General features: G+C 38.2%; 1 protein-coding gene across 1 annotated transcript in view; it reads left to right on the top strand.

Annotated features, from left to right (window-relative positions):
- TRPM1 (transient receptor potential cation channel subfamily M member 1) overlaps positions 1–22,910 on the top strand; it is a 91,365-nt gene extending 68,455 nt beyond the window's left edge. Inside the window, exons 16-28 of the mRNA XM_050903494.1 lie at positions 745–774; positions 3,252–3,544; positions 4,094–4,322; positions 5,743–5,865; positions 6,209–6,340; positions 8,376–8,504; positions 9,799–10,050; positions 10,756–10,948; positions 14,173–14,193; positions 15,925–16,069; positions 18,266–18,465; positions 19,618–19,750; positions 21,595–22,910. Of these exons, the coding sequence (XP_050759451.1) occupies positions 745–774; positions 3,252–3,544; positions 4,094–4,322; positions 5,743–5,865; positions 6,209–6,340; positions 8,376–8,504; positions 9,799–10,050; positions 10,756–10,948; positions 14,173–14,193; positions 15,925–16,069; positions 18,266–18,465; positions 19,618–19,750; positions 21,595–22,873 (3,159 nt within the window). The 3' untranslated portion in view covers positions 22,874–22,910. The remainder of the gene's footprint in view (positions 1–744; positions 775–3,251; positions 3,545–4,093; positions 4,323–5,742; positions 5,866–6,208; positions 6,341–8,375; positions 8,505–9,798; positions 10,051–10,755; positions 10,949–14,172; positions 14,194–15,924; positions 16,070–18,265; positions 18,466–19,617; positions 19,751–21,594) is intronic.
- The last annotated feature ends 2,514 nt before the right edge of the window (positions 22,911–25,424 follow it).

A 25,424-nucleotide genomic window follows, 5' to 3' on the forward strand; every position in this document is an offset into this window, starting at 1 on the left:
TCAATGCTGAGAATATCAAGCATGACCCTTGCTTTGTTAAAAAGTCTGTTCTAAGCAAATAGAATTATTTTCTTCATTAGCTTATTTATTTGTTTGGTTCAGCTTTGAAGGTCAAGTGAATCTGCCTAGCCTAATTACAGAAAGCCCCACACTAGGAAGCACACTAGCAAACTAGCCCCACAAACGGTCAGAAGGTCACTCAAAGCCCAAGTATTCTCTAGCCAATATATAGTACATATATAGTGTAGTACTATCTGATGGAACAAACAAATAAACCTTTTACATAAAATGTAAAACAGAGATTTCACAATAGAACAGAGGGATTTTTTTAATAGCAAATTGTGAGAGGTTTGAAGATCTACTATATTTCTTACTATTTCCTATGGGTATCTTTACCCTGTGTGTGCTTAGAAGTAGGGGTTTTTTTGAGCTTTGTGTCCATGTGGTGATTTTAATTCTCAAAGAAGTATGTTATTGAATGATTCATTTAACTCTTCCATCTGAATCAAAATATTTCACTTGAGTGCAGGATGGAAAATACTTTCTAACCCATTGCCTTCCTGCAAATAAAATTAAGAGGGAGATTAATTAACTGTACCATTATTGGTACAATTATTTAGAATAGTAAGTTTAATAATAAATACTGTACATTTGTAAATGAAAATGAGTTTTTCCTTGGTATTGTTTGGTCTTTGAGTTTTCCCTCCCATCTAACTGATTTTCTTTTCTATTTTTAATATTCAGCCAAAAGCTCTTAAACTACTAGGGATGGAGGTAAGTTGGATTTATTGTAAAATACTGTTTTTATCAGAGCATTTCTTGGTACAGTTCTGGTCTTGCTCTTAGCTTTTTCACTGTTACTGTGGCTTAAAGTAAATTTCAACTAGACAGGATCTTCGACTTTGCCAACAGCCTATGAAATACTTCTGACTTTTTGGTTTTTATGGGTAGGGTCTTGAGAGCTGCTTAAAGCTTTGCTCGATAGTCTTCAGGCAGTTTTTAGCACTATTGTGTAATAACATACTCCAGGTTGGAACATATTGTAGATTTAATCATTCAGATGTGAGCATCGATGATATGGAAAAGAGAATGTGATCCAGCAGTGCTACCAATCCCCTTTAACCATGAAGTAACAATTTATGCGCAAATGAGGTTTTATCATAGAGAAAACATTTAACTGGAGTGAAAAAACAAAGTGGTCTGACATGGTAGATGCTGTTCTCCACTATAAAACATCCTTGCTACTGTGATGGCACCATGCTTTGTAAATGATGAAGCTGATCCAGAATTTTGGGTCCAACCCCTGCCTCAATTACTTGTGTGTCCACAGAAATTTGGAACTGACAATAATCAGGTCTGGGATGATGCCTAAAAACTCACTCTGTTTTGGAGGTAGTTGCTTTTGTTTTGGAAAAAAGTATTAATATAGACCAGGACAGCATTTACACAAAGAGGCTAGGTACATTTCTTTATGAAGTATGCTTTTATTAATGCTGTGATAGTATTTGAACACAGTATATGTACATGTTGCTTGTGTTACATTTGAGGTGAACTATACCCACACACAAAAGCCTCTATTTCCCCAAGCAGATAAGCAGCTTTCTGCTCTACAGAGAAAGTCCAGGTTATGTTTAATCTCTCTGATCAGCTTCCTGTTTTCTAATGGCTCAAGGCCAAAAGCTCAGCCCCTCAGAGGTTTGACCCTTTTTGATCAGCGTTGATCACACATAGGTTGCTTAATGCTTCTCCAAAAACACATTTTGATTTTCCTGTTTCTTTTGGTGAGAAATGTTTTATGTGGCACAAACTGAAGTGTTCTCTCCACTTCACAGTGGGTGTAGCCCACTCCCTTCTTCCAAGAGAAAGAGAAGGTGAAAAGAAAAATGAACGTTTCTTTTGCTGAAATAGTCAGTAAACTGATGCGACTCCAAGTGTTTGGGTTTTTTTCATTTCCAATGTTAGCAGCTCTAAACCAGGAAGTTTAGACTCCTTAGCACTTTGTCTTTCTTACCCAGGGTTTTGTTTTGATTTGATTTTCCTAGTGTGGGAAGGACATAATTTTTGGTCCTCCATTTGAGATTTTATGTCCTGTGCTTCAGAGATGCTCAACACTTTCTTCATGTGCATGCAATTAGTGACCCCTGAATTTTCCATAAGAGACAGAGGTCACCACTTGCAGTTCTTAAAACTGCTGGTAGAGAAATGCGTACTTAATTGTTGAGCTGAAGAGTTGTCTTTGGAAACCTGGGATGTGAGGCTGAACCCTGAATTTGGATTTAAGTTCATATTTTGTCAAAAAATAGTGCATTATGCTGAGCTTGCTTGAACAGGAACGAATTTTGTAGAATGGTAATTGCTTTTACTTGCAATCCACTTCTGAGATTGGAATCAAGGTCTACAATGATGATGAGCTCTGTCTACACCTATATATGCAATGTTCTTCCTACATTATTTAAACCCTAATTTTCCCAATCATGGCTTTTCTCCCTTCAGGATCCTGCTTCATTGTCAGTACTTCCCTTCAGTTACTTCCATGTTGGTTCCTGTAGTAATGGCCTATCCTCCCTATCCCTTTAAGAAATGGGATACTTATACCTTCCGTTTGCACTGCATACATAAGAGGAGATTGCTTATTCAAAGGTGAAGACTCCCTTTAGTATCTTGCTGTTCTTAAGGATGCTATCTGCCTGTCTTTTCCATTTGCATGTTACCACTCTCTCCACCTGCATGTCAATCTGAAAACTGCTTTGATACCTGTAAGATATGCAGCACTGTTCTTCAGGAATAGATGCAGACATACCAGATCAGAAATTATGGTGAAACCTATTCCTAGTGAATTCAGGTTTGTTAAAGCTCCATTGACACTGCAGAGGAATTCATTAAATCTTAATTGATTGCAAATCAACTTGTGCAATTACACATGCGGTAGAGATCTACTTACAGTGCAGTATAAAGTGATGCCTTCAGTACAATAGGGTTCTACTGTACTTAGCCAAGATGGGTGACTTGTAATTAAGTATGCAAGAAATGGTTCTCTGACTAAAATATTAAGCTGTGTGTGCTAGCCCAGTGCATGCTCTGTCACGTTTTTCATAGTTTTATTGCTATTGGCATTCATTGTAGCAAACAGCAAAAACAAATGAGAACTTTAACTATTAATATGTCCGCTCAGTACTTGTTCTGTGAATAGTGCCATTGTCAGGTAAGCTGTTAAAAATAGATGGGAACATTTTTTCTTCTTTTCTTCCGAGGATGATGAGCCTCCCACCAAAGGGAAGAAGAAGAAGAAGAAGAAAAAGGAGGAAGAGATCGATATTGATGTGGATGACCCAGAAGTCAGCCGCTTTCAGTATCCCTTTCATGAACTGATGGTATGGGCCGTGCTGATGAAACGGCAAAAGATGGCACTCTTCCTTTGGCAGCGAGGGGAGGAAACCATGGCCAAGGCACTTGTGGCCTGTAAACTGTACAAGTCTATGGCCCATGAATCTTCTGAGAGTGAGCTGGTGGATGACATCTCTCAGGATCTGGACAACAACTCAAAGTTAGTAGACGCAGAGCAGACTTTATGTCTACTTGATATAGGGGGTTGTCTGACCTGCTGAGAAGCTTTACTTTTAGTAAAGTACAATTGATTTCTAGAATGTAGGTTCACAGAATGCCATTTGGAGCCGATTTATCAACAGTCAACAAGCCAAAATGTGGTCTCAGAATCTGAAGGCAACAGTAGCAAGAAGGCTTGCATTTTTTCTGACAGAACGCATTGTTTCTTCAGCTTCTCTCTCTGTAAAACTAGCTAGTTTTATTTCACAAAGTTATTTTCAGGATTTACTCACATAAATTAAGGAGTATCTCGTGACGTATCTAAACTGGCCTTAAGACGTTATTGGTCTAAGCTAATTCTCTCTAGTCACTAAATATGTGTTTGGAACTTTTGTAGACTGTCCCAAATCAAACTTGAGACTGAGTTGTTCTTGTCATTGTACATGTGTGTGGAAAAACATGACCCCCTGTGAATGGAATTAAACCACCAAATGCAAGCAAACACTGATTTCTAAATCAAACTTCACTAGACTTATCTTGCATTTTCCAGAGATTTTGGCCAGCTGGCTGTTGAACTCTTGGATCAGTCCTATAAACATGATGAGCAGATTGCCATGAAACTACTGACCTACGAACTGAAAAACTGGAGTAATTCTACCTGCCTGAAATTGGCTGTGGCAGCTAAACACAGGGACTTCATTGCTCACACATGCAGCCAGATGCTCTTAACAGATATGTGGATGGGGCGACTACGCATGCGGAAAAACCCAGGCCTTAAGGTATTTCTGTTCTGCAGTTGTTTTGAAAGATATAGTTTGTTGCATGTAACACTACATTATACATAGTGTATGCGTAGAACAAATTGGCTTACTAATTACAGATGTTTTAAGAACATACCTGTTTTAAAGCTAATTTTTTTTGTTTCCAAATTCAGGATATCTAAGGAACATTAACCCATGACAAAAGAAAATATAAATCCATAAAAGGCTTAGCATGATTGGAATCTGAGAGAGAAGTTGTGGCTTTCAATGAATGATGAGATCTGTTCATTGAAAACATACACCTTTGATTAAAAATTAGTTGGATACAAGCAAAAAGACCTCCATTAGGGGTCCGCACAATGCGAATAGAGAGCAAATGAATCAGACACATGCTTCTTACATTGCTTAATATTGTACCAGAAGACACAGAGTCAAGACTCAGTGTTGAAAAGAGTGAAATATGTGCAATTGCACTGCGTGAAACTATGTGATTTTTATTTCCCTCTTCTGTGATTTGATGACACGGTCTCTCTTACTGATTTTTATATTTCTCAATTGTCGGGTGTGTTTTCGTGTGAATATAATCCTTTCTTCATTATATTATGCAGTTGCTGTCACCTGTACAGAGGCCCATCGTGATGGTGCCACCTTCAGTCTCACCTCCTTATTTCCTTAAATCCCCCATTACTGACAAAGTGCCATGCCTGTCTTCCCAGGTCATACTCCCAAGTTTGCTGACATACACATTGCACACTCTCTGTCATTCTCAATTTATTTCCACTTTCCCATATCTCCCTCTTAAACCTATTTAAAATCTTCAGGCAAGTGTCCTGCTTTTCAGATTGCATCATGGTGCTTTCTAAATCTGTTTATTGATTTCCTTTCTTTTCTCCAAAAGATTAATCAACCTGCTAATGTTCTAGTTTCATTACCTGCATTCTTTTCTTTGCTCCTTTTCTGTACTTTGGCAACTCATCCTTGTGTTTCTGTATCTCAGCAATCTCATGTAGTAAAAGAACTCTCCCAGTGCTATCTGCAAAGCTTCTTTTACCTTTCACAAGTTTTTTAACTATTAAAACTAATTACAGTAGGTGACTAATGTAACTATAAACTCCACTAACAAACCTGAAGCCCTCTTCCAACCGCCACTGTGTCCATTCCATGGAATTTCTCTGCACAACTCTAATTCTGGAGCACAGTTTCTTACGTGCAGTGTATTCGTGGAGATGGGAAGTCTTCCAGGGTGCCATCTTTCCATACAAGACCTTATTGCCAATGCTTCATAAGTACTACTTATTCATTTTTGTAGGTTTGAGGATAGCAGAGTATCTCGAGTACTATACAAAAGAAAATATTGTTTATGGGATTTGCCTTGTTATGAAATCTATTAATGTAAACAAATATTACCATCTGAGTTGAATTCTTTCTTGTTGTACAGGTTATAATGGGGATTCTCTTCCCTCCCACCATCCTTTTCCTAGAGTTTCGGAGTTACGATGATTATTCTTACCAGACATCAAGAGAAAATGAGGAAAGCAGAGAAAAGGAGGAAGAAAATGTGGTCAGTAATGGAGATTATTAGGAAGTTCTAATATCTCAAGAGTGCTCAATTTTCTAACTTCTCTGGTGATGCTATAGGTCACTCAGGTTAAAATCTCAGCTGCCTCTGTGGGATAAAAATCAGTGAAGAGTTTTGGGAGTATATAGGCTGGATTCTCAGGGCATGTAAATTATCTGTGTAGTTGCACAGATTTACAGAATTTGTATTTTTGTATTTTTAAAAAAGAGGTCTGTTGCTCACAGGAAGCATCATGTAGTTAACAGTTGGCTGGGGCTGTAGTTGAGGAAAAGACACTATTTTTACTATTGTATATTGATGAAAACTGACAACTTTGGTCTTCCAGGATGCAAATGTGGATACAGGCTCCCGAAAAGGAGATGAAGAGAATGGAAATAAAAAACAAAAGAGCCTTCCAATTGGAACAAAGATCTATGAATTCTATAATGCACCTATTGTCAAATTTTGGTTCTACACAGTAAGTCATGATGATTAAACTGATAGTGATTGTTTTTCTCACACCTGTGAAACTTAAAGGATTCCAATGTAAAAATGATAACCAAGTAATAAATGAATAAATAGTACTGACTTTCACGGAATCTGATGAGTAAAGCACTCCCTTTGTTCAGAGAAAAATGCGTAGACAATGAAACAGAATGAAAAACTGAAGCTTATGCTGTCAGTCTCTAAAGCTCCTACACACTTTGAAGGAGGCCCTGTCTGGCTACTCATATGCCAAACTCAGTGCAAGCTCCACAATCCAGTCACTCAATCCAAACTAGGCTGGATTCTCTTGCTTTCTAAAGGGTCTGGCTCCTGTTCTGCTTTGAAATATACTTTAGGACCCAAGAAGTAATGCCATAGTATCAGTGCTTGCCATTTGCTTTGTTGACAGTTAGGCTCAGATGAGTGCAACCTAGATGGAAGCACAGATCCCAGTCTGCTAAGACTTAATAGGTACTTTTCTCTTATTTAAATAATTAAAACCAATCTAAACTAAAATACTTATTTTTGACAAGCATCTGATTTTCTCTGTAGTGCATCAAGAATTATCTGGTGTTAAACTCTGTTTTAATAAAACGGAAAAAGTATTCATGCTACTGCTCATAAATTTTCTGTATGCCCTGTAAAAAGGATACTGGTTTCTTTTTTATTCAAAGTTAGGACTTGCGATACCTCGTTTGTCATACTATTATGTAGGTTTTTAGTTTTAGCACATCGTAATCACAAAACACTATACTGATCCCTTTCTGCTGCCTGTATTAATAATTTAAAAGCAAAATTCCTATTAAATTTAAAACTAAAGTATTAAACATGGTTTCACAATGTAAAGAATTACATTCTAGTAGATTAAAAAAGCCCCAGGCACAAAGGGCCTGATTTAGAGTGCCTTGGAGTTGTTTTGCTTCTTTCAACAAATGAGATAATTCAGCTGTCTGAACCATATGTTCCACAGCATCTGTCATTCCTTCAGCTGCTGGAGGCCCGTGGCCTCTGCCAGTGGGCATGGCAGCTATAGGAAGGGCATTGCAGCAGGCCCACTTCCTTCAGAGACGAAAATCTTTTTTCTTGTGCAAGTAGAGGTCTTCAACAGCTCAGTCTTTCATGCATAGCCTCAATGTATGTGTTCATACATGTTCGTATGAATGTCACAATTAGGGCGGGCTTCGCTTTCATGCATTATGCAGGCCCCTCAGCTAAGAGGATTTTACAGCCCTCTGTTTGGTGTTTCTTCTCTGACATGGTGATGCAGCCTTCTGTACTCTTACTGAATTAGGCTTAAGCAAGAAACTTGCTCCTGAGACTAGGGGCTACTTAAAGTAACCAAAATATCTGCAAACCTACTGTTCATGCAGATGGGTTTAAGTAACAAGTATAGGAAGAGGTGTTATATGGACTGATACATGAAGTCTGTATGCCTCTGGCTTCACATAAAGACTATATTCTGCCTAGATGGTCTCAACCACATTATTATAGGGTGGAGAAAAGCAAGTGGCCTGTGTGGCTCTTTATTTCCCCTACCCCTCCAGGCAGGTGCTGCTCAGAGCCCTGCCTCCCCGTTCTGCTTTAGGTCTGTTTTGAGATGGTGGGTAAACATTTCACATTGAATATCTCATTCTTTCCATTTTCTCCCTGGAAAATGTTTTGGTTTATTACTGCTTTATTTCCCTTTTTTTTCCCCTGCAAAGCCATCAAATCCATTTTGGTTTCTTAACTGTGGACTTCCAAGATCTCTGAAGTTTTTAGTTTGGCCGGTCACCAAAGACTGCTGTGAGGCATGGAGACACCAGCATCACCAGTTTGACATGGACACCAGTAGTTATAGAAAACTGAGTGACAGCTCTGTTGACTTATGCTAATAGGCCAGAACTTCCTAATGGAAATTAGTGGAGACTGATTTTTTGCGTGTGTGTGTAAGTCATCTCAGGTAATTGAATACTGCCTAACTGTGGAAGGATCTTGGGATCCATCACCTAAAGTCCATAAAGGTGTTGGTTTTTTTTTTTGTGTAGATATCATACCTCGGTTACTTGATGCTATTTAATTACATCATCTTGGTGCGGATGGAACGGTGGCCATCAGTCCAGGAATGGATTGTCATCTCCTACATTGTGACATTGGCTTTAGAGAAAGTAAGAGAGGTAAAGTCTGATCATACCAACACCTCATAATCCTTAAAATGAAGGTCGCTCTTAGAGGTAATAATGGCATGGACTTGTGCAGAGGGTTGAGAAGCCATAGAAGAGAGAGAAGATTCTCATATCCACAGGGTCCCAAAATGCCCATCACTGGAGAGAGTTTCATTTATAACCCATTTCCATACATTAAAACCTTCTCTTATTGGGCAAAAAGGTCAGGTAAAAATGCCCTGAGGTCAATAGCCAAAATGAATGCTGTCATTCTCTTATGTGTATTCCCAAGGTAGGGCAGGGCCGTAACGCATGAAGGAAATCTCAGTAGGTACTGTCTTTTTATTACTGATGCAGTCCTTGATGAGAACTGCAGGCAGAGAGGTGTTTTGGGGAATTAGCCAGGAGTACTATCTGACTGATCTCTTTACTTTTGTATGAGGAAGATAGCATAAAAACTTCTACTGTATTCACATGCTGTAGTGTCGTTTGCACTTAGCCTATCCTCTGATTCACAATTCCACGTCTCATACTAACTGTATTTGGAGATAAATACGGATGCCAAGTCAGTAAGCCAGATATCCTGGTTTAAATGTTATTGATTAAAACCTACAACAAAGAGAGGCTTAATAAAGCCAAAATAGAAACAAAGATGAAAAGGGGGTCCAGAGGAGGGCCACGAAAATGATCAGAGGGCTGGAACAGCTCTGCTATGAAGAAAGGCTGAGAGAGTTGAAGTTGTTCAGCCTGGAGAAGAGAAGGCTCTGGGGAGATCTTACTGCAGCCTTTCAATATGTAAAGGGGGCTTATAAGAAAGACAGAGACTTTTTACCAAGGCCGGTAGTGACAGGACAAGGGGGCAACCATTTTAAACTGAAAGAAGGTAGGTTTCAATGGGACATAAGGAAGAAATTTTTTATGATGAGGGTGGTGAGACACTGGAACAGGTTGCCCAGAGAAGTTGTGGATGCCCCAGCCCTGGAAGTATTCAAGGTCAGGTTTGACAGGGCTTTGAGCAACCTGATCTAGTGAAAGATGTCTCTGCCCATGGCAAGGCAGTTGGACTAGATGATCTTTATAGGTCCCTTCCAACACAAACCATTCTATGTTTCTATGAAAATTAAATTTTGCCTGCTAGTAACTAAAAATATTGCTGCTTGAGACAAATTTTGCTGGCAGTGGAGGGGGTCTCAGACGCCTATTGAATGTGACAAGATTGGTCTTTTTTCGTGACCATTACTTCAAAAATGTAACTTGGGAGTTTTTCCTAATGATTTCTTTGTTTGTTTGGGTTTTTTTATTTCAGATTCTGATGTCAGAGCCTGGCAAGCTGAGCCAAAAAGTGAAAGTTTGGCTCCAGGAATACTGGAATATTACTGACCTGGTGGCTATTTCAGTATTTATGATAGGAGCAATTCTTCGCCTACAGAACCAGCCTTACATGGGTTATGGAAGAGTGATTTACTGCGTAGATATAATTTTCTGGTACATTAGAGTACTAGATATCTTTGGTGTGAACAAATATCTGGGACCTTACGTCATGATGATTGGAAAGATGGTTAGTGCCTAAATTGCTGCAAATTATGTATTTCAGAACTTCATGGGAAACTAAATTCAGTTCTGATTTTAAAAAGAGGTTTTCCATCTGAGTAGGACTCTGAATAAAGGCTGTGAAAAAGTTGCCATATGAATTTCACACACACACGAGATGCAATACTCTTGCTAATAATTGCTTGATTCGAGAGGAAATCTTTTTTCTTTCCTTTTTTTTTTTTTCCTTCTCCTTTTGAAGCAGCCTATGGAAACTTGTTCACTTTGCCTGCTTTCTGCCTCCCAAAGCCATAGCAATAACAGATTGCCAATACACCAGGATCATCCCCAAAACCATCAGTTGCGGACAGGAGATGATACAGCAATGATTATATCATCTCTTTGCAACCACAGAAGGGGTCTGTGCTGAAAGTACAGCATAGTGCCCTTGATGCAGAAGAGAACAGGGATGCAAAGATTTTAGCATTTTAAATCTTTTTAAATATAAATCTAGTATTCCTTTAAATGACTGTTTTTACTGCATTTTTATGTATGCTTAATTCATGAGCAGTAGTTAAAAGTCAAAGAACAATATCAAGAAAATTATCCAGGGGAATGTGTTTGTTCTCGTGATACTTTCCTGTTTACTTTAATGCATGCTGGCAAACAGACATGCTGGTGCTGCTGTACTACCTGGTGACGATAAGCGCCTCTGTATGGTCTCTCCGTGCAGATGATTGACATGCTTTACTTTGTGGTCATCATGCTTGTGGTTCTGATGAGTTTTGGAGTAGCCCGCCAAGCTATTCTGCACCCAGATGAGGAGCCTTCTTGGAGACTAGCTCGCAACATCTTCTATATGCCCTACTGGATGATCTACGGAGAGGTGTTCGCAGACCAGATAGACCGTAAGAGTAGAATTCATAGTAAGAGTCTGTTTCCTGTTTCTGAGGCAGATGATCAGATCCAAATTAATTATTGTTTTTAATTTGGAAGTAGTGTTTTGTCTTTATGATTATATTGTTGTTGTTGTTTTCTTGTGACAGACTCCAGAAACTGAACAATTTTCTGTTCCCCACCTGCATGTCCTGTCTCTCATTTATATTCAAATGCAGTTAACACTGAGAGTGATATAGTCTGGAATACTCTCCTGTCCAAGAGTAAAACAGTATTTAGTGTTCTGTTTACTTGCAGGGATCCACAGAGATTGTTCTGAAACATTCTTTTGAACCAATGTTTTACTAATAGTCAGTTCCCACAGAAGAAGAAAAAAGTAAATACCTTGCACAGGAGATGAAAATACACCTATCCTTTCATCTCCAACTCACAACATAGGCAATGAGCTAATACATTTTTACTCCCATTGATATATCTATCTAGTTTCCAGAAATGTTTCCATTTCATGAATCACTCCTTCTTTTCTACACCTGTGGAAAAACAAAACAAAAAAGGAAAACTCTGCTTGATTAGCTTTGGGTGTGGAAATAGCCTTTCTTATATAAAAGCTGCACAGTTTATAAAAATAACTGTCAGTATTTTAGAGGAGATGGAAACTGTCACGTTACTGCTAGTTTTGTGTTAACATTTCAAATTTGTACAGACAGTCAAACATGCAGCTGGCCTCCTCTAGTGTGTATCACATAGTTTGCACTTTAACTGAAATAATATAAGCTGCTATTTCAGCATTGTGTATATGTTATTTCAACCATCTGCTTATATTGACAAGTAGTAAAGTGGAAGGCTGAAGAAACTGTGAGGTCTAAGTTCAAAAACCATAAAGATCCATCCTCACGAGAAACCTTTATACCAAATGTCATTAAAGTTTACTTTAATTGCTTAGAAAGGAATAAAATGTCATTAGTCTGCTTCTGAACAGTGTACACTGTTGCAAAGATCATATCATCTTCATTTTCATTACAAATGCTTGTCTCATTAATGTAACTTATGATACAGTAAATTACATTTGACAAATAAAAGGTCAAGCCAGTCATTTATTGTCTGATATTGCAGTTTCAGTGCACATGTGAGCCAGGATAAGCTCAGGATCTCTCAAGTGGGTTAATTCTCCCATGGGGAGGAATAGACTGTAACAGGGTATCCCTTACCTTTGGGGCTCATAATGTGCATTCAAATCCTACCTCACTTTAAACAAAGAATGTTTGCCAGTGTAGACAGTTTGATTTCTTTATAAATCAAAACTCACACCGCACCAACAATACTGATCCCTTTAGTGTAAGTGGTATCCCAGACTTCTGTCATGCTTCCAGTCATTTCTCAGTTATATACTCAATATCCTTTGAATTAGAAATCTTTCTTCAGCAGTGCGAAAGATTTTGAGGAAAAAAAATTCAGGCTTTCCAGTTACACAAGTTCAGTCCAGCTACTTGCTCCACTAACCTTCCCAGGTCAGAAGCTTTGCTGTGTCAGTAGCTTAAACATAAGCTAACTTGGAAATGTGTGGGTTTGTTGTTGTTTTAATATTGAAATAAAAGTGGCTATGTAAGGAGTTATGGTATAACTAGACTGCAATACAATTATTCTTACATTTCTTATGTCTAGGAGTCTATGGACTGACTTCTGAAGATCTTTCTGCTTTCAGTAAGAAATTTTCACTCTGATCTTTCTGTGGTTCTCTGTAAACACACCACAAAAGCAACCTCAGAAGTCATTGGGGAGTGATTGCTGTGGGCAGTCTAACCTGACTCTGTGTCAGGTGCTTGTGGGTAGTTTTGCCAAGGCCCATGAGTGTAAACAATTTATGGAAAAAGTATTACATCAGATTTTCCATCTGAAAGAAGGTAGTTGGACTTTTGTCAATAGCTTCACTGAGGACAGGATGTCACCTAAAGATGAAGATCACAAATCACAGAATTGCTGAGGTTGGAAGGCACCTTTGGAGATCATGTAATTGAAATTCCCTGCTCAAAGCAGGGTAAATTAGAGACGGTTGCTCAGGGACTGTCCAGTCAGGTTTTTAATGTCTTGAAGGATGAAGACTGGGCAGCCTCTCTGGTCAACCTGGTTTAAATGGAATTTCCCATATTTCTCTCTTTGCCCACTGCCTCTTCTCCTTTCACTGGATACCACTGAGAAGAGTCTGGCTCTGTCTTCTTTACTCCCACCCACCATCAGGTGTTTATAACATTGGTAAGATTTCCCTTGACCCTTCTCTTCTCCAGGCTAAATTATCCCAGCTCTCTCAGCCTTGCCTCATTTGTCAGATGCTCCAATCACCTTAATAATCTTTGTGGCCCTTTACTGGAGTCTTTCCAGTGTGTCCATGTCTGATTTCTATGGGGGAGCCTAGAACTAGACACACAAGTCCAGATGTGGTTTCACCAGAGCTGAGTAGAGGTGAATAATTACCTCCCTTAACTTGCTGGTAACGCTTTTCTTAATGCAATCCTGAATGCTCTTGTCTGGTTCGCTCCATTTAGAAGACATCCATGAGCAAGAAGTTAGTGGCATCTAGTACTCAACAGCAACATATTCTTAAACAATAGAGAAGCCTGGCTGAGTTTCTTTCAATAGTGTGATTTTTCTTACAATCGCCATTTAGAGGTTGGCAAGCAAGTATCCATATTGGTAGTCAAAATGGGCTTCAATGATATCGTACACTGTAATGACATCAGTATCATGACTATTAACGGAAACATAGCTATTCAATACAAACAGCTGGCAGACTGAAAGCCAGGGTGGTTCTTAAAAAAAAAAAAAAAGAGAGAAAAAAGGAGGAAATGTTTCCATAATAGCTAAAAGAATGATTTTGTGTGATACTTTTTAGTTGTTTTGTGTTCGTGGTGACCGCCAGTTTTGTTTACCTGCCTGAAATATCGTGTATATTTAAATGATCATCTGCCAGAAGCATTTTGTGATTTATTATTAATACCATGAATTCACTGCCATATGTAACATTTGGGGGAAACAACATGAAAAGGAAATTGCAGAATGCAATGCATTTTTAACAAAAACATTGTTTCTAAGCATATGTCTCTACTTTTCTGACATTTGAGTTGCTTATCTTTTCTTGGCAGCAAAACTGTATTTTCAATCATCTTTTTTTGTGTTTTTTTTTCTATATTATTCTATTGTGTTCTTTCTTTCTCTCCCTGCCTCCTTTTCTATTTCGTTCCTTTGGAATGCTGTTCAGTCTATGCCATGGAAATTAATCGTAAGTCTCTGTGGAGGGCTGATTATCTCATTTAGCTGAATATGTTCATTAATCTTTTTCTTCACTAGATACTGACGTTTTAATTATAGGGCTTATCCAATATTCAGGTGTGAATCTTGTTTTTCTACTGTAATAGTTTCATTTGAAAAGAAGCAGAGGGAAAATATTTTAATACAGATTACAGATCAGAAGTTTTAATTGAGCGTATGTGGTTCCTATGACTTGTTTCTAGTACATTGATAGTAAAATAATCCTTTTTTAAAATTATGATGCGTGAGTGTCATGGTATAACTAATTCCCTTTGATTACCTAGATACAATGTTAGTGTTTCTTTGGCAGTACTTTCATTGGTCCATGTGAATAATATTATGATTCACTTGACTTTCCTGTTACACTTTTCTTATGATAAACAGGGAAAATGTAGGTCTGATGTTTGAAAAGCAAGTAAAATATATTTTATAAATCATAGTCTGAATATCTCTTTCAGTCCACAGCTAAACAAGATTAGTCTGTTTTCAAATAATTTGAAGTATTTTTCAGGTGAGGTTGAAGCATTGAGTTTTTTGCAAAATGCTTAAAAAATGGTTTGTCTATTCACATAAACTAAATCTGTAATGAACTGATTGTCAGACTTAGTATTTACTAAGATTTCAGGTAAAGAACCTGTGGTTGATTAACACTTTACCTGCTACTAAATGGTTCCAAAAGTTAGCCTTGTATTTGAAATCAGATACGCTGGCACTGCACTTAAAGACAGAACAAACTTGCTGCATTTACCCAACTCCAAGACAGCTCTTACCCCAAGACAACCTATGTGTTTTTAGAATTACTTCAGGCAATTATTTTGTATCAGTTTCAACAATATTCTCAATTTTTGTCTCATTCTCACCAGTCTATTTTGCTGTTACTATATCATTTTCAGTTTATAATTTTATATCTTTGGTTTAAAATTTTATCTAAAATTTGGAATTACTGTGAAAAATAATAGAAACAGAAATTGGCCCGAAAGTGGCGGCAGGGCCACCTGCTGGTAACATTAACAGCTCCAGACAGGACAAGTAATAGTCTAGGGTCCATCTAGGGAGTCCAGTCAGGGGCAAAACGAGACGGGGCCGGAGACAGAAGAATGGTCCATCCAGGGGACAACCACAGGTCCAAGGTCCATCCAGGAGGCAGGGCTGAGACCTGCACACCTGACGTAGCTCAGGCAGGGACAGGTATGCATAGGGGGTGTAGGTGTAGACCCCAGGTGAAGCCGGTCAGGACAATTAAGGCCTCTCTGGCACGCCTAGGGCCCCGATAAAGGTTTAATTTATGCTCAGCAATCTGGGATGACTAAGTAAATCCTTTTATATCTTTGGCAAGTTATGCACAGTTTGGTTGGAGAATTTTTTTAAATTCCACTGTTAATATCTACATATGCACATTAAGATCTTGTTCTAGACTATTACTATGAGAAAAAGAAAATCCATATGAATTTGAAGAGAAAGCCACACTGCACAGTAAACTTGGAGCTGCCTCTCTGTTCGCTATTATGGGAAATTATTTTTGTATGCTGTAGTTAGAAGCAGAATTTGAAGTAGAAATTATACATACTTGCTACTGGAAATAAACTGACAAAATTGGTTTAGCCTGGCAAATTTTATGCGTGTGTCATCATTAAATAAATGTCAATAGTGTTTTTAAGTATCGGGCAATTTGTGAAAAGTACCTTTCCTGTTTTTTCTTCAGCTCCTTGTGGGGACAATCTTTATGATGATGATGGTAAACGCCTCCCTCCATGTATACCAGGGGCCTGGCTCACTCCTGCTATTATGGCCTGTTACCTCTTGGTAGCAAATATCCTGTTGGTAAACCTGCTGATTGCAGTCTTCAAGTATGTAAATGATCATGCACTATCTTTACTTTCTTATTGCCAAGATAAAGTTTCTGTGAGAGCCCATCAACTGATTTTGCAAGGGTTTGCATTCGCACTCAGAATCTAATTACTCTATGAAGATGACTGGCAAATACTTGGAATAGTGTATACACTGGGAAAGAGCAGGGGAAAGGTTGCTTTGAATTTGCCAGCAATTACAGTAACACATACGAGAGAATCTGGCTACTTCCAATTACCATTTAGTGGATAGTGACAGGCCTCAAGATTGCTCTGGAAAGATGAAAAACAGAATCCATGAAATCTGCTACATACATGATGGAAGCCCATGTAACCACTAGCAAACATGATTCTGCGATAGAACTGCAGAATGAAAATCTGAACATGAAAAGCAGGAGGCATTTCCACTATCACTAAATCATCTGGCTTCTTTTTCTTTTTTCTTATTGTTTTGCTTTTCAGTTAGAAAAAGAAATTAGGGCCTTGCAGAGTTCTTGTACAACCCAGAAAATGAGTCTATATTGCCTTGAACCAAGAGAAAGGATGGCTACATGTCGCCAAGATCTGTGGCCAGTCCAAGCAATGTGCACTATGCACATTCTTAATGTTATTCCACAAATTTATATTTAGACTTCTGTGGAGTAAAACTAAATAAATTTCAGCTGCTTGTTCTTTCTACCCACAGTTAAGTTGCATGCCTTTCCTGTCATGACCTAGGGATTAAAAAAAAAAAAAAAAAAAGAATTGAAATATCTACTTGCTAGTAAGACTTTCCAAACACACGACCTGAGAAAAGCAAGTGATCCATTTTTGATGCCCATAAACATGTAGTGTTGGAGGGCTTGTTGGCATAGGTAGCTGGTGTCACAACCACAAAAATAGTTCATCGTGTGCCCAGAAATCTACAGCTCACAAAGCCTGTCTTTCATTTGATGTATGTAGCTTAAAAGGCCATGAATTTTAAAATGTTCGAATGCCAGTCACATCTCTAGGGGGAAGGGGAAGAATCTAACAATGGTAGCTATTATTGGCTGTAGGACCAAGGAATCAGCAGTTTGGGAAGTAGGTCATGCTGTTAACTCCTGCCATCCCAGCATGGTTGCAAGGGCGTGAGATCTAGCTGAGGAATTCCTGCTATGCAGGAGACACAGAATGAAGGCAGATTGTCATTTATCATTGGTAAATAATCTCATGTATACTTAGCCAAAAGAAACCAAAAGCTGTGTGTACTCAAGAATTCTCTGGTTTCAAAGAGATGTTTTGACTGGTTTTGTGAATGTAGATACTCTAAAGCACAGACAGTTAGAAAAGAAGTGAACAGAAAATATAAAAAAGGAAGTGCCAATATCATCATCATCATAGAAGCGGAGTGAGCTGTCTGAGCATACTTTAAAATAGCTTGAAAAGCTTTATCTAAGACAGAACATCAAGTCTGCTTTTCTCTTAGTTGGTATTTCATAACCTTGACTATTGTTATCTCTGGATTGAATACTATCACTTATGCTCCTTCATATCCACTGAATTACAAAATAAAACATCTTTGTAACACACCTTATTTTGGTGTAGAAATGATGAGGCCATGGCTTCCAAGAACAAATTCCTTCACAAAAATTCCTTTACAAGAATATGCACCATGTTTTCGAGTCAGAAGTTTGAGTGAATTAAGTTTGAATTTAGGACATTTTGTGAAAACTTGAAAAATCTTCCATGTAGGTCAAGCTGATTAGCATATTAAAGGCAAACTATGTGAAGCTTCTGGGTTTAGCATACAAAATACCTTTCACGGATTTAATACTTTGTGTAATATCAAATACTGGCATGTGTTAAAAGAAATACTTTATAACCAAGCCCCAAAATATCAATTATGTGATTCATAAATTGTGCAAGTTTCTTTTCACTAACACCTAAAGGACTTTATACAGTAGGAACAAATAGTCTAAGAGGAGGACTGTTCTGGGTGGTGCATAAGGGATGCAGAGCACCTTCTGCTTTGCTACCCTCAAAAGGAGTAGTGAAATCATGAGTTCAAGTTAAATCATCAGTTCAGCAAGTTCAGCAGCATCAACAAAGAACTGAACCAAGCAAGTCACGTGGCCTCATGTTGTTATTTAGCTGCTACTTTTTTCAACACATTACTTGCTCAATGATAAGTAAACTTAGGAGCCTAGTAGAAACTGTACCTATGTTCCCTTTCAGCAATACCTTCTTTGAGGTAAAATCAATATCCAACCAAGTCTGGAAGTTCCAGCGGTACCAGCTGATCATGACGTTCCATGACAGACCTGTCCTCCCACCGCCAATGATAATCTTCAGCCACATCTACATAATCATCAAGCGAATCTGCTGTCGCTGCAAGAAGGGTGAAGGAGACCAGGATGAGCGTGACAGGGGACTAAGTATGCAAGAAATCTTCTCTAAATTGAGGTCTTTGCCCCTATTAGCAGAAAGCAGCAGCTTTTCCAATGCTGAACTATTTTGTTCACATTGACAGTCAAGTGTATTTGCAGAAGACAGTATGAGACAAAATTTATATCAAGTTAACAGCTCTTGAGCTCTGTGGGCTCCTGAGAATATGCAGTGCTGTGCTGCTAATTAAGACTTTCTTTAACATGCTTTCTTAAAACAGTGAGATGGCATCTACTTAATCCAATTTTGCCAAGTTCTAGTGAAGTCCATATATTGGGAAGGGCAAATAGGAAATTGAGAAGAAGGGATCACAGTTTCAAATGTCATCTGTAGTGTCAGCTCTGTGATTGTGAGCAATCTGTGTCTAAGAGTATCCCCACTTTCATTTCTCCATGTTGGAGATTTATCTGTCATTTCACAGGGGAACTGTGAGGATTCTTCTCCTAACATACTCTGTAATTGTTGATTATTATTTTCATTATATGCCTCATTGAAATAATCAGATGCTCACAATTATCCCTGTATTTCTACATTTCACAGGAAACATATTTCTGCACAATATGCTTCTGAGGTAAAAGGAAAAAAGTAAATGTAACACTCCCTCCAAATACAAAGAGACAAATTCAAATAAAGCATGAAATGTTCCCAAGAGCTTACATTTCCCTTGGATTTTCCTTACATGATTATAAGTTTTTTAAGCTCTTATCCAAAGAATGTTTGGGAAACAATCTGTTATATTAGATTATCTGTTGCCTATAACTGGCATACTTTTAAGAACAATATTTGAATGAAGGAACAGTCAAATTGGCAGAGATTGCCCTAGTCTTTATCCTGTAAAAATCTAGTCAGTTTGTTCAACGCATAGCACTGCTGTTAAAAAGTGCAAAGGTCATTGAGAAAATGTAGCCCCCAGTGGATGGTCATAAAAGCAGATGATGGTCATAATGTATTACATTGCCTTCACGGCTGTGGCCATCTTTGGCTAAGCGCTCATTCCCTATTTACAAAATCATCTGTTCATTTAGTGCAGGAGTAGAATCTGCAGTATCCGTATGTCCAAAACAATCTGCTAAATTGGATTTAAATTGACTGCCAGAACTTCAGAAAAGGAACCTCATATTTTGTTTTTCTGTTTTGCACAGAGTTATTTCTGAATGATGAAGAGCTAAAAAAACTGTATGAGTTTGAAGAGCAGTGTGTAGAAGAATACTTCCAGGAAAAAGAGGATGAGCAGCAATCATCTAATGATGAACGCATCAGAGTTACCTCTGAAAGGTAACTATTATAAGAAAAAACCCACACCACTTATCTGGAACAATATTTGGGTTTTTGTGTCTTCATTATAACCAAAGTTGAGTTAAAGTACAAAAGATTTAGATCTTGAAGAAAACCACCACCAATTCAGAAGCTGATCTGAATCCTGAATCTGTGCAGGTGCATCTCTCACAAGAGCAAGCTTTTTGTTGTTCCTACTGGTACGTCACTAAGGCTGCTGGTTTGGGTAGCTTTGGTATAAGAACATTTTTGTTCATGGTGAATTTTTTCCCTTTCACCCATCTGAAGATCACAGTTATGCTTTTTATCCATTTGGGCGAATTACTACTTGTTGAGCTTCTAACAGCTCATCCAACCATGAGAAACGTGTTGGAGCTTAATGACAAAAGCACTGAGGATTCTTCCCTTGGACCTATGGTTTACACTAGAGTCCAGCGCTCACAACTGCTGAATTTTAATCTCTGCCACAGATTCTCTTGAAGCTTTGAACAAGGCATTTAGCTTTTCAGTATGAACTTCCCCATTTAAAAGACAGGGGATATTCACATGTAAATCATTAAGCTATTCTGAGGACTAGGTAATGTTTGCATATTGCTGTGTAAGCACACAGTGATAATGTCAGCAGCACTTTTTTGCCAGGTCACTTGGCAGGACTGTTCCCAAAGGCTCTGCCTATTCTGTTGGTAGTTCAAAGTAAGTCAAAGGATATTTTGTCACTTCCTTGAAATGATGAAAAATTCTGCCTGTAATGAAAACGATACACAGTTTAAACACTCTTTCACCTTAATCTACCACGGTATTCTGATGATTAACTACTCCATCTCTCTCTCTCCCCCCCCCTTAACATTTCTTATGAAGTAGCTCTATGAGACATATAATTCTTTAATGTATGAACATCTTTCTCTTGAAGGGAGGCCGTGAACATCTTGCATTATTATATTTGAAGTTTGAGAAGAGAGAAGTAAATGAAATCTGCTACGTGTATTCGCATAGTTTCTATCGCAATATTTATCCATGGCAATTTGTCAAAACTCTAGGTATTGTGGCAGAGAATAAAGCAGGGCTGGTAAGCCTCGCTGATTCACTATGGTCTATGGCCACAAAGCAGATATGCTTATTTCTCATGGCTTGTTGCTTCAGATACTTCGTCATCTTTTGTGTGTGAGAGCAAAAGAATGTTAATTTGATTTCCACAGTTGATTTACTAGTGTACGATCTCTAAGTCACGTTCTAATGCATTACTTTTGTATGTGTTCTTCTGGTACCATCACTTCCATTACGATATAAATGATAAAATGGGAAAAAGTATTATTTTAATTGAACTAGACAATAATTCCACTCCGTTCAGCTGATACATAATTGAAAGGTATTTCAAGAGCTAAAGTAATCCCCCCCCCACCAGCATATGTTCTCTCTCATACAGCTACAAAACCTGTTTTACAACATGCCTTGATGCTATTTTAAGTCATCCTGTGAGCACATCATTAGAAAGTATTTTTCATATAATTAATTGATGCTTCACAGTGAAAGAGGACAACTGAACGTGAAGTGGGTGGCACACTCAGAAATGTTAACAGTAGGCTGTCCCTAAGGGCTGCAACTCTTGTACTCTCCTGGCATGTAAATAAGGGCAAAGTTGAAATAGTCCTCTAATATGGTGTATGGAAAGCATAGATAACAAGAAAGTGCACATGCTTTTGATGCTACGCATAGGAAAAAAGAACGATGTGTGATACATAGCACAAAATTCTGCCTTACGAAGAAATCAGTAGCTGGGTGCCTGTAATGGGTTACTGCACCATTCCACAGCTTCTGTTCTATGTTTCCTCTCTTATACCCAACAGAGTTGAAAATATGGCTATGAGGCTAGAAGAAGTGAATGAAAGAGAACATTTTATGAAAGCTTCTCTTCAAACAGTCGACCTTCGACTCTCTCAATTGGAAGAACTGTCTGGTCGGATGGTGAATGCTCTTGAGAAGCTGGCAGGTATTGACAAATCTGAGCTGACATATACACGTTCACGGGCTTCGTCTGAGTGTGATGCTGCGTATCTCCTAAGGCAAAGCAGTGTTAACAGCTCTGATGGCTACAGCATGTACAGATACCATGTCGGTGGCGATGAATTAACATATGATGACAGTACCGCTCCTATGTCACCAGCCATGGGATTGCATAAAAAAGCCCATTCTGTTGGTACCAAAGAAGATGGAGCAGACCCAAGGATGCTGGTTCCAGAACACCACACCAGTCTCCATTATACCTCTAGTGCTAATGCAGTCACCACAGCAGATTACAGTAAATCTACATTAGAAATTGCACAGAATGTTTCCAGACCCCATTCTGGTTCAGGCGGTTTTGGGGATGAAAAGCAGGGGATTTTCAAGAGTGATGGAATGGTTCCTCGAAGTATAAACCAGATGGATGCTGTTACGAACAGTCAGTCAGTACCAAGATCAGATTTTCAGAACACTCAGTTAAAAGTAGAACGTACCAAGTTAGAAGCAACCATCTCTTATCCCTTGGACAAATCTAAAGCAATGCGCTATTTTCCTCCTGAAACATTCAGTGCTTGTCAAACCACTATGATGAAGTCAAGGAGCTTTATATTTGCACAGGGTGGGAAGCTGGTCGGAGGACTTAACAACTGGACTACAGAGTATAGTACCATCATGGATCAGGTGTGCCCTTCTACAATTGAACAATGGGCCACAGAGTGGAAATACGAAGTTGAGCAGCAACTTTCTCAAGAACGTCCTCCAGAATACCCTGGCTTTATCTCTGAAGCAGAAAGGCAAGCAGAGCAGAAACAGTTACAGATGGACACAGATGATGACAGTAATGTTGGTGAAGCAGGTATGAGTGCCTCTTACACCTCTATGCCTGCCACTGTCAAGGCTGAGAAAGAGAATTTACTATCAGTAAAGCCAGAAAGGACTTCTGGGTTCCCATCAGTACGGTCAAAGAGTTTGCACAGCCATTCTCGGAAAGCCAAGTCTGTAAAGGACAAATTAAATAGACCAGGACATGCCAGCAGCATAACTAATTTGGTGGTAGCATTTGGCAGTGCAACAGAAGAACAGAAAGCTAGGCAAGAAAATGCATCCACAGAAACTGAATGTTAAAGTGGCTTATGGCCCCTGTTTTATTGACAGTCAAGAAAGCAGCATGACTAATTGAACAAATTATGGTTTTTAAAATTAATTTCAAAAGAAGAATTTTGCATAGGTTTGTTTCTTTTAATTTTAAACTTAATAGATACTTGTTCTGTTCTTAAATAAATGCTTGCTGGGTCAGGTGAAAGGGAGATGTTCTTTCAGGGGCAGCTAAAAAGTAGGCACAGTCCACAGATGCCAGCAGTATAGATCTTTCTTTGTTCCATTTCGACCTCCCTCATAAGCTCATTTACTGACAAGCTCTTTATAAAAGCTCTTGAAAGAAGGACAATATTATCATGTAATAATTTAGAAAATGTTTTTTCTTCTTTTTTATCAGAAGACTTCTTAAACTGAACAAATTTTTAACCAGCCTTAGTTTTTATCCTTACTTAAGCAGCTGGTTTCTTTGTGGCCATTGTGTTTTTCAGATCAAAACAAAATTGTGGGAGGCAAGGAAAAATTATGCAGTCCCGTCTTTCACTTCTGATTTCATGCATGCTGCTTAGCTCCTCTTTCAGAAAGGCACAACATAGCAGTTTTCATCCACTAAAATAGGTCTGAGTGGCAAAATACAGTTGTGTTTGGAGAAACCTGACCTGGAAAGCCATGTGTAGACATATTCTTGACCTGTCCTTGAACTTCAGTGACATAATCTTGCTTTCAGGATCATATCTGTCCCTACCCCAAAGCATGCAGACAGCCTTAAACTGTTGAAAAAGTGATCATTGTTTCAAAATGTTTAGGGAGATTCTAAGTATATGAAGTATACGGAGATTTTAATAATATGACTCCAAGATCTGCATTAGTGTTTTGTACAAATGGGGATTACAATAGAAGTCCATGTAGAGTAAGAATCTGGCTTTTTTTAAATGCCTGCAAGGGAAAACAAAACAAAACAGGAAAGATGATCTGATCGGGTGAGATCAAAATGTAGCCAATCTGTGTTTGAAGCAAATCTACTGTGACAAATTCATCTTTCATTTTGCAATTTCATTATGACGACACATGAGGAACAAGGGACAGTTTCTAGGAGTCAGTCTAAAGAAAAAATAAATTGTCCAGATGAGAATAGAAATTCCATACATTTTCTTGAGTAAATTTCAAAAACAAATGTCAAAGGGAAAAAAAGTCTCTACAGCGGAAGTGTTTTCTGTCCCTCAACAACTAAGATTGGAAATCAACATCTATAGTTACAGTTTCCCAGCACACTTGTCTCAACAGTGTCATTCTAAGTACTAGGTTTTGATAGTTTTCTTCATAATAGTATGACGTTATTTGCCTCATTCTTCTGTGTTACCTTTTAGGAATTTTGTTTTCCCAAATATTCAGCACCTCTCTTTGCAAGAGATGCATACCATTGAACAGACAAGAAAGAAAATGAGTTAAAGGCATGTTACTTGTTCACAGAATACTGGTCAAAAGTTTATGCTTAACTCATTAACCATCAGGACTTATTCATATACTACTGTGAAAAGACAGAATTTCTTTTTTTCCCCCACCATCAGCTCCACAATATGTAGGTCTCAGTATCCCCCTTGATGATGATGCTTACAGCATTTTGAAATGCAGAGATTGATGGAAGACTCTACAAATGCATTGATGGCATCAGCTTTTTATTGTTTGTATTGTATTTTCATACTCCATCCATACTTATACCTTGAAGTACTGTTACTATACTGAATGATCATGGTAACCGCATAGACATTTCTGAAAGTTCAGTCATCATTTACTGTGGATTTTTGCTAGCTTGGTCTTATTAGCAGGTTTACTGGTTTCACTGTTGTCAGAACAGTGTTGCCATTTTGCTTTTCATGTGGGCTTCTCTTTTATTGGACTTTAGGGAACTTGACATTTTGTAAAAACAGAATGACATTTGAAATTGTTTCACTTCCACGTTTACTTCTGTGTTACCATTCTATGCAACTACATAGCCATTTTGTATGTGTGGTTAAAATAGCCTCCAATTTGCCAATGCCTTTTTATTGTTTGCCTGCACGCTCACCAGAACCTGATTCATTAACAAACACAAAGGGATGCAGCTTGTCAGCACTTTTGCTAAACAAGCAGTATGCATTGTGGAACAAAATACAGCATGTTGCATACCTCTTGTTACATTGTCTTTATAAAATGTGTGTTAAATCATGCTCTGTTTTACCAGTTATTTTTTCAGCATTTACATTACAAATTTATCAGATAGCATGTAGATTTCAAACAAAAACATTTTACCTTTGTATTTATTTACTTCCTTTGTGTAAAAATATTTATAAAGAAACACATGAAAAAGATGTGAAATGAATTCAGTATAGCGAATTTTTTACTATAAGGATATCAAAACATTTCACTTATCTGTTTCTTCTTATGCAGTGCATGGGCTGAACATTTTCTAAGCAAAGTTTCTTTTTTAACATTTGCCAGTAATTTTCCATAAAGTTCTCTATACAGTGACGACTTTATAAGGCTTGGATGTTTTCTGTGCTCTTGCATAGCATGAACTGAAATGATAACCTCTCTGCCATTA

Source organism: Gymnogyps californianus, chromosome 11 (genome assembly GCF_018139145.2).
Source record: "Gymnogyps californianus isolate 813 chromosome 11, ASM1813914v2, whole genome shotgun sequence".
Classification (NCBI taxonomy): Eukaryota; Metazoa; Chordata; class Aves; order Accipitriformes; family Cathartidae; genus Gymnogyps; species Gymnogyps californianus.